The sequence below is a fragment of the Cololabis saira genome, chromosome 9, assembly GCF_033807715.1.
Source record: "Cololabis saira isolate AMF1-May2022 chromosome 9, fColSai1.1, whole genome shotgun sequence".
NCBI classification, from domain to species: domain Eukaryota; kingdom Metazoa; phylum Chordata; class Actinopteri; order Beloniformes; family Belonidae; genus Cololabis; species Cololabis saira.
The window spans coordinates 38,280,517-38,293,780 of NC_084595.1; the positions used below are offsets into that span (position 1 = coordinate 38,280,517).

The 13,264-nt window shown below is 40.7% G+C and overlaps 1 protein-coding gene across 1 annotated transcript in view; it reads right to left on the reverse strand.

The window, feature by feature from the left end:
* Nucleotides 1-1,529: 1,529 nt before the first annotated feature.
* arl15a (ADP-ribosylation factor-like 15a) overlaps nucleotides 1,530-13,264 on the reverse strand; it is a 114,732-nt gene continuing 102,997 nt past the window's right edge. Inside the window, exon 5 of the mRNA XM_061729538.1 lies at nucleotides 1,530-3,390. Coding sequence (XP_061585522.1) covers nucleotides 3,238-3,390 — 153 coding nt within the window. The 3' untranslated portion in view covers nucleotides 1,530-3,237. The remainder of the gene's footprint in view (nucleotides 3,391-13,264) is intronic.

A 13,264-nucleotide genomic window follows, 5' to 3' on the forward strand; every position in this document is an offset into this window, starting at 1 on the left:
GTTGCAGGAATCTGAGGGAACGGATGTAAGAACAAAACTGGACAAGAACATCTGAAACAACCACAACCAAATTCACTCTATCCGGATGGAGCAATTTAACTGGATAGTTTTTTTTAAAGGCCGAAATGAAATAGAGTAACGAGGCTGTTTTTAAAATGTAAGGAGTAAAAAGTACAGATAGTTGGGTGAAAATGTAAAAGTAAAAAGTTGTCCGAAAAATAATTACTCCAGTGAAGTATAGATAACCAAAATTTCTACTTAAGTAAGATAACGAAGTATTTGTACTTTGTTACTTGACACCTCTGAATAGATGCTATATAAATCAAATTGAATTGAATGTGGGATATAGTTGCTTCCCGTGAGGAACGATTGAAGACAACAGCAATAACAGATAAACGGTAGCACCAGTCAGAGCAGGTAAAGCCTCAGACACAGAGAGAATCAGCTGCATCTTCTTCAGGTGAATTAAATCAAGTGTACAGACAGACGGCCACCATCTCCCTCCTCCTCCTCCTCCTCCTCCTCCTCCTCCTCCTCTACTCCCCCGTCTCTCGTGGGAGGGCTGCTTCACTGAGGTCCTGGCCTCTTCCTTTCCCCCTGGGCACCGTGGATGCCCATGCTGAGGGAGGGCTGTTTTGGTGTGACCAAAGGGAAGCAGAGCGAGAAAGATTTAAAGAGAAAGATAGCGAGAACCCGAGTTGGGGGAAAAAAAATGTAAAGGGGGAAGAGAAGGGCTTAAAAGAGAGAGAAAGTAAGTGCAAGGGGGGGAAAGAGGGGGGTTGGGGGGGCAAGATGAGCGAAGCGGCCCATGGTTTGTCTCAGGGCTGCAACAGCTTCCAGAGCTGGTGTGCAGCAGACTGAAGAGAAGCACGTCTGCCCCAGAGGCAGAGACTGGAAAACAGGATCAAAGAGTCGCCAGGGCAACCTGCATGACACACATTGTATTAAAGCCACACGGTTAATTTGAAAGAGAGGGAAGAAGGGCAAAAGGAGAAGAAAAGGGGAGGCAGAGTTAGTACAGAGTGGAGTATATTTATCAGGAACTCCTGTCTCAGTCGGTTAACTTTCCACTCAAAACTTTCTTCAGCTGCTCCACTTTGATCGCTTTGTTTTCCTGCAGCTCTGGCTTCAGCTCCACCGGTGCATCTGTGTTTTCCTAAACGTCTTCAGCGTGTCAGATTTCAGCAGGCCACCTTAATTGACAGACTGGAGACACTGACGAAAATATCTTCAGGGACACGTGAAAACATTTAACTCATCCTCATCATTCTGCAGCGATACACCAAGAACAAATCTGCTTTTGTAGGAAGATTCACCTGAAGCAGAGCTAAGAACTGACTGCAACAAACATGAACTGCACACTGAATTACCCTGTGAAGGCAGAATATAAAAATACTGATGCAGTTTAATACACGGAGACAGTGTTCAATATCACAGTCATTTCAAATACATTACTATAACAGATCAAAAATCATAGAAATACATTTAAAAGTGAAATCCGATTTCAATTTTTAACTATTTTAATATTTTTGGAGAAAAATGTGAAACTAAATTAAAAAAAAAAAACAACAAAAAACAAAACAAACAGAGTGCAACGTTTGTAGTTTATGTGAACAGATGACATAAAAACACTGGCAAAAAACCCCAGTCAAAAGATTTATTTTGCATTCAAGCCACCAAAATACACCGATCCACTCACTTCTCACATCAGGTACAAAAAGTGATTAAATCTCTAAAAACTTGAGAAAATACTGACAAAGAAATAACAGCTGAGAATGACTATACTTTGTCACTGAGACACACGTTGGGGACAAGCAGACACCTGTGGCACAATGAATATGATTGTTTTGTGGTGGTGCGGAGTCCACGCGACGGCACTTGGGCTGAAATGTCTTGTGGAGCAAAAACCCCACGTTGAGTTGTGATACGGCCACGGAGTCGGCTGGAGCGAGGGATGAGGGGATGAGGGGATGAGGGGATGAGGGGATGAGGGCAGGGCTGACCGATACACGGCAGACGGGGAGGGCTGTCCAGACAGTTGGAAGGCATTAGGGTGTCGGACAGGGGCTTGTCACATGCAGCTGTTCTTGAGGCTGATTGATAGTTTGTATTCCACCCTGATGGGAAACTGCAGAAACTTGCCAGTGTTCAGAGATTATGTTGAATTCCAAAAAGAAAAAAGAAAAAGGAAAAAAAAAAGTGACATTTGCTCAACACGGAAAAAGGAATAAATTCATTACATTTCTCCACTATGTGGCTACATCCAGCCAAGTCAATCTTTTATATATATTTTTTTTTGTGTGTGTTTTTGGTTTTTGATTCGAAATAATTAAAAGCTGGGACACATGTAAGTATGACATATAAAAAAATCTCAACGTTGCTCTACGAGGTTAACATACAGACCTAAAAAATATAACCTAAGCTGCACAGTTAAAAAAAGCCTTGTTCCCACTTCGTCCAAAAAGACTCCCGTCTTCATAAAGTTAAGTCACACCGTTAGTAGCTCGTACTTGTGTGTGGCTGCACAGGAGGCTACTCGGCACTATGCTCACTGCAGCTTTATAATACTCCATGAGATACTCAGACTACACCTACTCAGATTAGATACTCAGACTCGGTGCGGCACACCGGTATGTAACTATCGTACATAAACACAAGGCTTGGGAATATGCACTCCAGACACACAACACATTCATTGTTACTGAGTAAAACAGAAGAAGTTCACTTGACAGCCACACGGTACTTCTCAGTGGAAAGAACATCAACCATTCTCAGCCAAACATCCTGCAAAGCAATTAGTGGAGTTGCTAAACATATCTTTAGACAATTTGGACTCCACTAAGCATGTGTGTCTGTGTGTGTGAATGAGTGTGTTAGTGTTCAATGATGACTACAGGGTTGCCGTACGTCCTAAATACCTTTGATCACAATGGCACAAACAGTGGAAAACATTATTTCCATTGTTGGCAAAGTTAGTAGACTTCTTTTTTTTTTCTTAATTTTTGTCTTGAAACCTGGGTGGGTTTAATGTTGAATGGTGTCTCTCCTCCGTCAGTCTGCGACACACACCGCAGTGAAGGGATGATAACTTACAATAAACATCTCAGAGTGGCCCACATCCGTTGTGTTTGCTCATGTGTGCGTGTGTGTGTCTGTGCATGGGAGTGTGTACGTGGGCACCAGCAGGATGTGGGGGTCGTCAACTGCTAGTGTCTGTTAGCAGCGGCAGTGTCAGCATCATATCCTCGCGGGCTCTGTGTCTTTGTCCTCCAGCAGGCAGATGAACTGAGCGAAGCTCTCCTTCACCGCCTCCATGTTGTCGGTGGTGCTGCCCTCCAGGATCCAGCGCTTCCCTCGGGCCAGCGGCTCCAGCTCAAAGTACTTCTTGATCTGCAGTCAGAGGACACGAGTCGTGGGGTCAGTTCCATCGTCAACTAGGGATGGGCGGTATAATGTGGTAAAATGTATCACGATAAATCCTGGCATTTATCCCGATAATGATAAAAATACCAATTCAACTCCACCTTTGTAACTATAAATCTATCACCACATTCAGTCTTTGTAACCCCCAAATCACTGCTCTAAAAGAATACTAAATGCTACTAAACTACACCAATTAAATTGAATTAATAAAAAACAATTAAATGAGTTACACCTGTACTGAAAAACTTTAATGACTCAACGTCCTCGCTCTCAAATCCGCCATGTTTGTTACACAAACATGTATCAACGGGAATTTATCCTTCTTTCTTTCTTTCTTTCTTTCTTTCTTTCTTTCTTTCTTTCTTTCTTTCTTTCTTTCAGGCTCATTTATTTCTTTCTTTCTTTCTTTCTTTCTTTCTTTCTTTCTGGCTCATTTCTTTCTTTCTTTCTTTCTTTCTGGCTCATTTATTTCTTTCTTTCTTTCTTTCTTTCTTTCTTTCTTTCTTTCTTTCTTTCTTTCAGGCTCATTTCTTTCTTTCTTTCTTTCAGGCTCATTTCTTTCTTTCTTTCTTTCAGGCTCATTTCTTTCTTTCTTTCTTTCAGGCTCATTTCTTTCTTTCTTTCTTTCAGGCTCATTTCTTTCTTTCTTTCTTTCTTTCTTTCTTTCTTTCAGGCTCATTTCTTTCTTTCTTTCTTTCTTTCAGGCTCATTTCCTTCTTTCTTTCTTTCAGGCTCATTTCCTTCTTTCTTTCTTTCAGGCTCATTTCCTTCCTTCCTTCCTTCCTTCCTTCCTTCCTTCCTTCCTTCCTTCCTTCCTTCCTTCCTTCCTTCCTTCCTTCCTTCCTTCCTTCCTTCCTTCCTTCCTTCCTTCCTTCCTTCCTTCCTTCCTTCCTTCCTTCCTTCCTTCCTTCCTTCCTTCCTTCCTTCCTTCCTTCCTTCCTTCCTTCCTTCCTTCCTTCCTTCCTTCCTTCCTTCCTTCCTTCCTTCCTTCCTTCCTTCCTTCCTTCCTTCCTTCCTTCCTTCCTTCCTTCCTTCCTTCCTTCCTTCCTTCCTTCCTTCCTTCCTTCCTTCCTTCCTTCCTTCCTTCCTTCCTTCCTTCCTTCCTTCCTTCCTTCCTTCCTTCCTTCCTTCCTTCCTTCCTTCCTTCCTTCCTTCCTTCCTTCCTTCCTTCCTTCCTTCCCGTACGTTGTGCGTGGATTTAACACAGAACCATAAATCAGGGTTTACACAAAAACGTCATCAACAGGAATTTATCATTTTTACAGTGAGATGACAAATTCTTAACGCGGGGAATTTTTTTGACGGTTTATCGTGAACGGTAAAATATCGCCCATTCCTATCGTCAACCCAGCCACCGAATCACGGGAGAGGAAGACGAGCTTATCTTGACTTTCAGTGACATGTGAGGCTGGCAAGACTTTTCTGATGTTTTCAAATTAGTGTCAGTGCAACTCTGTGTTTGCAACAGTGCAAACCAATGAATAAAAGGAACGAGCGTAAACAGATGAATACTAAATGAAACAAAACAGCCCCTTCATTTGGAAATGATGCGGTTTGTTGGCTTGCCATTGCTCTTTGCAGCAGTTCATTATAACGCTCACATGTTTTCTTTTGGCTGCCCTCAACAGTGGGGGTACAGTGGGCTCTCGGGGAGGAACCAGAACCAGCTGTTCGCTAAAAACAAATCTCAGCACTCTCTCAGGGAAACAATGTTTTAGACCTCCAGTGATGGTACTGCAGGCTGTTAGGGTTTCTGACATTTTTAAGCTGCGAGTAATGGAAGCAATATTTTTGCCTGATGTGAGCGGGGGTCAGCCTTCGCCTCCTGTTTGTCTGACAGCCAGAGAAAAAACGTACAAAAGACAAATGTTTACCATCAGCGGCTCAGACAAAAAAAAGATGAAATGATACTGATCTCCTCCATGCAACAACACTGACGTTTTCCACCTTATTAAATTATTTTATGCTCCGTTTGGCTGATGTGTTTGTATTGTAAAAAGTAAAAGCATCATATTCATCATGTAAGAGTGTGAATTATTTGAAGACTCTCAAAAAAGGTGATTAAATCTGAGGGTCAGCTTTCTTTAATAGCTAAATAACCAAGAGATTGATGACACTTGTGATGTGTTTTATTGCTCTTTCAGTAATGGTTGCAATCTGGTTTTCACATCTCGTGTTTGTTTGTTGATGGCCTAGAACATCATCAATCATGGCATTAATACCTCTGCTATGGGGTTATTTACTACAAAACATTCACATTTTTATCTGATATTCTTAGAACATTTTATCAATCTAAAAATATATAGCGTAATGTTCAAACAATACGAGAAAACAAAACTGCTTGTGCATAAAAAAAAAAAAAAGCCAAGAAACTCATGAGGATGCCCATCACATAGCCAAATTACTTTTCAACTTCAAGTGAAATTGCTTTTGTCTAGACCGTGCTGGGCTGTCTAGCCATGCCATGGTGTGTGGCATGAAGAGAACGGACAGGAGGAGGAGGAAGAGGAGGAAGGGGGGTATTCTTTGCGTCTGCTTAAAGCCAGCCAGCCATGCCAGCGAGTGGGAGAGTGAGTGCTGTCTCCGCCCCCCTGATCAGAGTCTCTGTCCGGGTGTAATGTGAGTTTAATGACAGATTAAGTCACCTCGGCCGCGTTTGGCTCAGAAGCCTGGCTAGAAAGCTGAGTGGACCCAAACAGTGTTAACAAATCTGTCTGGGTAACATGAGCCGCCCTGGTCCCGGCTGTAGCCGCAGACCCAGACTGCAGACGATGTGGCTGTCTGCCTGTCTGGCTGGCTGACTTCTCTGCCTGGAGTCAAGGCCCTCTTCTGGAAGACACTGGCCCCTGCATTGGCAGACAGTCAAAAGGCCAAGACTGACCCCTCTGCAAGTGGAGACAGGCTGAAGCCTCGCTCACTTCCCCTCCGTGCTTCACGGGACAGCAGAAACACCCCCAAGTCACATTTTGGCAAATACTTTCTTCAACTCTGTGCAACAGACAGCTTTATCCTATGAGTGATACCACATGGCCTTCTTAAGTTTTAAAAGTATCGACAGTTGTGCCCTCATACCACCAGCCGCCTGTGATATCAAATAATCCTCTTTTTACTCACTATTTAGCTAATGCAGACACCTTCAACACAAGCCACAATCCTTTGTCGAGGAACGACCAATCCACCGTTTTAAAATTCCGCAACAGATGGAAAGGACACGCTGCCAAAATCACTGTCTCAGTGTTACATGACTAAAGGAACCCCATGACCTTTCAGACGGGTGCATCCATACTGGCAGTCAACAAGTGTGGCCCAAACCAGTTTCTCTGAGATTAAGTCCTCCTAAGCACACTTATGCTTGCTTAAGGAATTGCGTGAGGCAGTGGGATGGGTAAGCCACACAAGACGTGGGTTGCCAGATGGCTTCTAGGATGACCACTGGGTCACCCAGTCTAGCGTCTTCTAGGTCATGCAGACCGGGGGCCCGGCCTGGTGCATGGGAGAAAGCGGCTTATACATGCATGAGAACGTCAAAAATCTTTAATCTCTGTCTCTGACGACTACGTTTCCACCACTGGAGAGCAGTGACATTAACTCTCCGCCTGTAGGATCTGCAAAGGAGTGAGAAACCAACTGGGCTGAGAGCAAATGTCAGTGATCCAGTTTGTGCTCAAGCTGCATATATATATATATATATATATATATATATATATATATATATATATATATATATATATATATATATATAGATAACACACACACACACACACAGGACTGTCTCAGAAAATTAGAATATTGTGATAAAGTTCTTTATTTTCTGTAATGCAATTAAAAAAACAAAAATGTCATACATTCTGGATTCATTACAAATCAACTAAAATATTGCAAGCCTTTTATTATTTTAATATAGCTGATTATGGCTTACAGTTTAAGATTCCCAGAATATTCAAATTTTTTTAGATAGGATATTTTAGTTTTCTTAAGCTGTAAGCCATGATCAGCAATATTAAAATAATAAAAGGCTTGCAATTTGTAATTGCATTACAGAAAATCCCAACATTCAAATTTTCAGACAGTCCTGTATATGCAAACACACACACACACACACACACACACACACACACACACACACACACACACACACACACACACACACACACACACACACACACACACACACACACACACAGTGGGGCAAAACAGTATTTAGTCAGACACCAGTTGTGCAAGTTCTCCCACTTAAAAAGATAAGGGAGGCCAGTAATTTTCATCACAGGTATATCTCAACTATGAGAGACAAAATGAAAAATAAATCCAGAAAATCACATTATCAAAAGGCTTATCAAAAAGAAAGTACATATTTCAACAAAAAAAACGATCATCTGTTCCGTATTAAGTGTTAAACTTAGGAAAACAACCTCAGGTGACCATCAAACAGCACATTACATGACGTCACTTATTTTACAAACGCTAAGCCAAAATGCAGTGTGTGAAAAGAAAACGCCCTGATTTTATCTACTGGCATAAAGTGAGTAAATAAAGTGTGACTAATCCAATTAATTTGATCAAATTATTTTTTAGTATGTGCATTTTGATAGATCAATGACATTCAGGTGTGTGTGCCAATGAAAGGCGGAAAGACATTAGTAATGCTCTGCAGAAGCCACTGTTACTGCCCATCAATGTGAGAATGGTTATCCTGTGGACTAGTTACAGGAAGTTGGAATCAATCATTCTACAGTCAGAAAGATTATTCCCAAATGGAAAACATAAAAGAGAGTTGCAACTCTTAACAGCAGTGGACATCCCAATAGATGCATCTTGAGATAAGACTCTACAATACTCAAAGAACGTGGAGACAAAAAGAGCTACATCTCAGACTCTACTCACTTTGAATGTAAAATGTTACATTTCACAGTTTACAACTAGAAAAACGGTTGCACTAGTATAGACTCTGTGGAAGGGTTGCCTCTCTAAAAACAACATGGAAGTATAGTTTAGGCTTTGTAAAGTTGCATCTGCACAAAGTGCAATACTTCTGGAACAGGGGGAAGAGACAGAAGAGGAGATGTTCAGTCAGGCACAGTACCACACACATTGCATATCAACGCACTGCAGCACTCAAAGTGGCTGTGACTAAAGGGGTAGAACAGTCATCTGGCAATCATCAGAAGGTTGATGGTTCAAATGCAAAACCCCTCAAATCCAGACACTGACTGCATCCCACATTGCCTCCTGTGCATTGATTTATGAGAGGGTAAACTCTACAGAAAAAGCATGGTGTTGACCAAATGCAAAACTGTACAGACTAAAAACCTGCTCTGAATGGATGTGTGTGTGAGTATCTGAATGTAGTTTGTAGCTAAAAAGAGGAGTATTATACTGCCCAGCAACACAGGAAAATAAATGTACAACTGCTGTTCATTTACCATCATATTTCATACCAACTGTCAAGCACGGTGGTGGCAGGATTATGATACGGGCCTGGTTTTGTAGTCATTCAGCTGACCAAACACTCCTTAGTATGCCAAAATTAGAGTCAAATCAATTATGAAGTCATCTGTCAAACAGCTCCCAACTTGGCTGAAAATGAGTCGTGTTTTATAACAATGACCTACAGCACACCAGCTAATCCACAACAGAATGAGTGTTGCAGCAGCTCAAAGTCTGGAGCCCATCAACAGTGAAATGCTGTGGCAGAAAGATAAATGAACTGTGTATAAATGAAAACTGAAGCAAGGTTGTACAGAAGACTGGGCAAAAAATTACTCAACGACACGAGAGTCTGATAATGTCACAGAAAATGATTAGTTTGCAGTTTTGCTGTCAATAAAATGTTTTCAGATGATTGTAAGCTGGTGTCATGTAAGCACCTGATTAAACAGTGAGCGGTCCTGGACAAGTTGGGCACGTTAGAAAAGTATGTGAGGAAACAAATCTTATATATGTATCTGAGCTATTTGCGGGGCAGCAACCAAAATAAATTTGGCTGTCAAGTCTTAAGTTTCCTTGTTGAAATAATGTACTCAACTGTTGTCCTAAAACTTTCCAAGCGGATTAAAAAGAGATATTTAATTAGAGATTTCTTTTCTCTTTTCTTTCTTTCTTTTTTTTTTGTTTTGACAATTTGTGACCCAGTGGCGGCACGTTGTCGGCTAAGCTTAATCTCCAACTCTGGCAAGCCTACGTCAGGCTACTTAAGGCAGTAGCTGGGCATGCCTGGCACGTGCATTTAATGGTGTCATGACCCATGCCAGATTACTACATGTGTTTGTCACTACTGTGATCAAGTCTGGAGGATATCCTAGCAGAATAAAAAGGGCTTTGATGGCTGTGCAGCCAGCGCTGCTCTGACCCCCTGGCCGACTGAACTAACCATGTAGGACAGAGATGGGACGAAGCCTAAAAAAAGCACTGACTGGTCAGGATGCTGCATTAAAGACTTGGATGAACATGAAGCTCCATGCTGAGAATACATTTGATAAAACTAGAAAATCATATATATTCATAGTTGATTTTCAATTTTTGTGAGGTCTCACAGTGGTAAAGATGTAACATGCTGATAATTACAGTATACGTTGTCCCTAAAAACAACAATAAAGAACAATTTTAACATCCTGCATTTGTTTTTGTTTTCCCTCCTTCAATTAAGTTTCATAAGTAGAGCTTTGGCGATCCCAGCATGCTTTGCAAGGGCTCAAATCCCATAAAGGGACGGCACACACACAAAACCAAGCAAGCTTACTCATGCTCACATTCATTCGTATTGGTTCAGGCTGCAAAATCCAGACTCTGGCTGTCGGTCAAGCTGCATAGCAGTCCAACTATTAAAGTGCACATAAAAGCAAGATATGTGACTGAGATGAAGATTTAATCTGCTGACTGTTGCACTACTGAAATCCTGGGAGAAAAACAAAAAGGGTACAAGAAGTACACAGTAGTAGAACACAGGCAGCTGAACATTACCAGCAACCGTTGTCCTGCCAAAAGTGATACTGTGCACATTTGTTGTGGTTTTTCCACGCTGGTGATTTATTATTTATGAAATCAATCATTTTTCAAAGAGGATTCCTCTTATACACTTCTTTTTCATTTTTAAATCACTGACTGCGTGCTTCCTGTGGTCTTTTTTCCTTCCTACAGTTTTTACAGTTGGGACTGTGCTGAGGAATTTGTACTAAGTGCCTCCTCAAGAGTGCAACGGCAGAGAACCAGTCCAACAGAGTAACATTAACATACCATGTTCTGGATCATTCTGATAAAAGCCTTTACTGTGGTTCAATGGCTTTGCGCTATGTCCACAAGTTTGGGAAATCTTGTGAGTTCTAGCAAAAGTCAACAACAAAGCCAGATGGAACAGATGTACGTTTGTTGGATAAATGCTTACAGCAGATTATCACTGTGAAAAGAGAGTTAAATGATCTACTCTGTCAGCTCTCAGTTTCTCATTCTAGGACTTAAGGTTTTGTTGGTTCTCGCTCTGCTAGATGCATTGGGTTCCAAATGCTTTGAAAATAATATCAAAAAGTAAACTGATTCATATCAAATAACAACAAATAATCGTTTCCTCTTAAAATAATACAATCATAAAAGGAAAGAGAGGAACTGTTAAAGGATTCTGCCTTTCAGCCATATTTAATGGATCTTAAACCTACACCAGAGATGATTAAACAAATAAAACTTTGTTAAATGGAAAGGATATTGTTTTAATACGGCTTTCATCACATATCAAAACTCAATGTGAGAAGCCTGGAAAGCCGTAACCATTAAACACATTAGTCACCTAATCACTTTAGCCTAGAGGTTTTCATTTGGATGAATCTTGGAAGCCGAAAAATGATCATTTCTATCAACATGCTCTATTAAATGCAAATCTTGGCTTCTAATTGACTTTGCATGTTATCATACATGTCTATCAAGCTTCACTGTCACGTCAAACCGTCTTCAAACAACTTCTCTACACAACTGGAGAAGGAAGCATTAGTGGGACTTGCAACTAGGGAAAGTGGCATACTCAAATATCCAAGATAATCAATTACACCATCCCTTGACATGTTGGCCCCTGTGAAGATATCAGTCACTAGGAAATTGGTCCACACTGGCGACTGCATTGAAATGGGAGGGTAACGTGAGAGCCACTCACCTTATAATAGATATGCTTTTGTTTGCTTTTCCGGCTTACCTAAAGAGCCCTAAAGACATGAGAAAGCCTGGAGGTCCCCAAGAGAGGAACACTTAGGAAGCCTGTGAAAAAACAAACATTGCACCACAAACCGTGTTGGGGGGCGGGGGGTGTCAAATGAAACAACCTACTGGCCAGTAAGTAAAACCTAAGGCCCATTTAAGTAAGGGTGTAACACCTTCAGTAATGGACCCACGGGTTTGAATCTGAGGGGATTATGGCCCCGAGCCCAACTCAAAGTAGATAATGACCTGGTCACCTGTTCAGTGAAAGTGTTAGCAAAGCACACACACGTACAGGTGAGGCATATGCAAGAACAGTAACTCCATTTGGTCTTTTTCCAACGCAGTGCACAACTCTACTGGTTTCAACAAGTTTTCTTTTCTTTATTTTGTTTCAACTTCCACTATTCCCTCAATATAGGTAGGATGAGCTGAGCATCATTGCTAAACTGTTTGAAACTCATGGGACAGAGAAACTGAAAATGTTAGTTTTACGTCAGAATTAATTTAAATAATGTGTTTTCCATCCATTTTTCAACCCAGGTCCCCATTCCATTGCAGGTAATGTGCTCACATTTTCCAAATTGCCAAAAATCACTTATTTAAAAAGAAAAAAAAGACAAAAGAATCATAAACCTTGCTTTAGGATATAAAGATTTCTTTCACCCTCTTCAGAGAACAATAGTGTTGTTGGTGGAGGAATTCAGCACAGAGACGACGGTCCACCTACACAATTCTCTCTGACCAGTTAGTGGTCTGCAATGTTTTTGTTTTGGCTCAGTTTGCTTGGAACTGTAACCGAGCCACACATAGAAGAAGAACTTGGCATGGTTGTGGGGGCTGCTCATCGGAAACAAAGCCTTAAAGATGTAGAAACAAACAATCCAGTTGCCGTCCACTTGTGTTGGAAACAATAAAAACTGAGAGGTCTTGGAGGATTTTACTTTAAGTGGCATGTTGCAATGATTCTTACATTACAATTATTTACATATCAGAAATAGAGAAACTCATCATTTGTGTATTTATAATAATATGTTTGCCAATTCCTAACTCATCTGTAAAACGGTCTATCCACTGTCTAGTGTGGGCATAAAGTTGCATTAAAAAAAAAAACTCAAGCAAGGTAAAAACCTTCTCTGACACATTGCCATTTCCCTACTTGAAAATGCAAACAGAAACACTTTTGGAAACATGACTTTTCTTTTCAACAATGTAGGGAATGCTCTGGACAAAGCCACCAAAGCTTTAGTCGACAGAAGCAGAAACAGCTGTATGAGTTTCATGGGTGGAGAAAAATATCAATATGGCAATCTATTACGATACTTTGCCTGCCAATTCGATATCCAAGTTAAAAATCTGAACATCGATTAAAAAAAACCCATTATTTTTTCAATTAACAAATCATGTTTCAGACGGTTTGTAAATCCAGTACGAATGTATTGTATACATGGGCTTATATAATATTAGTTAGGTAATTTCATAATATGTAAATAATATGAAAAAAATATGCAAATATGTAGTAACTTTAGCTTGTATAGTTACAATAAAAAGGCATGGATAATTTGAATTACACTGTTTTGACTCAGTTTGTCCCATGAATTATCCCCATAATCTGATGTACGTGCAACTCGGATTGATGCCTAATGTCTTTTACAGTTTTTAG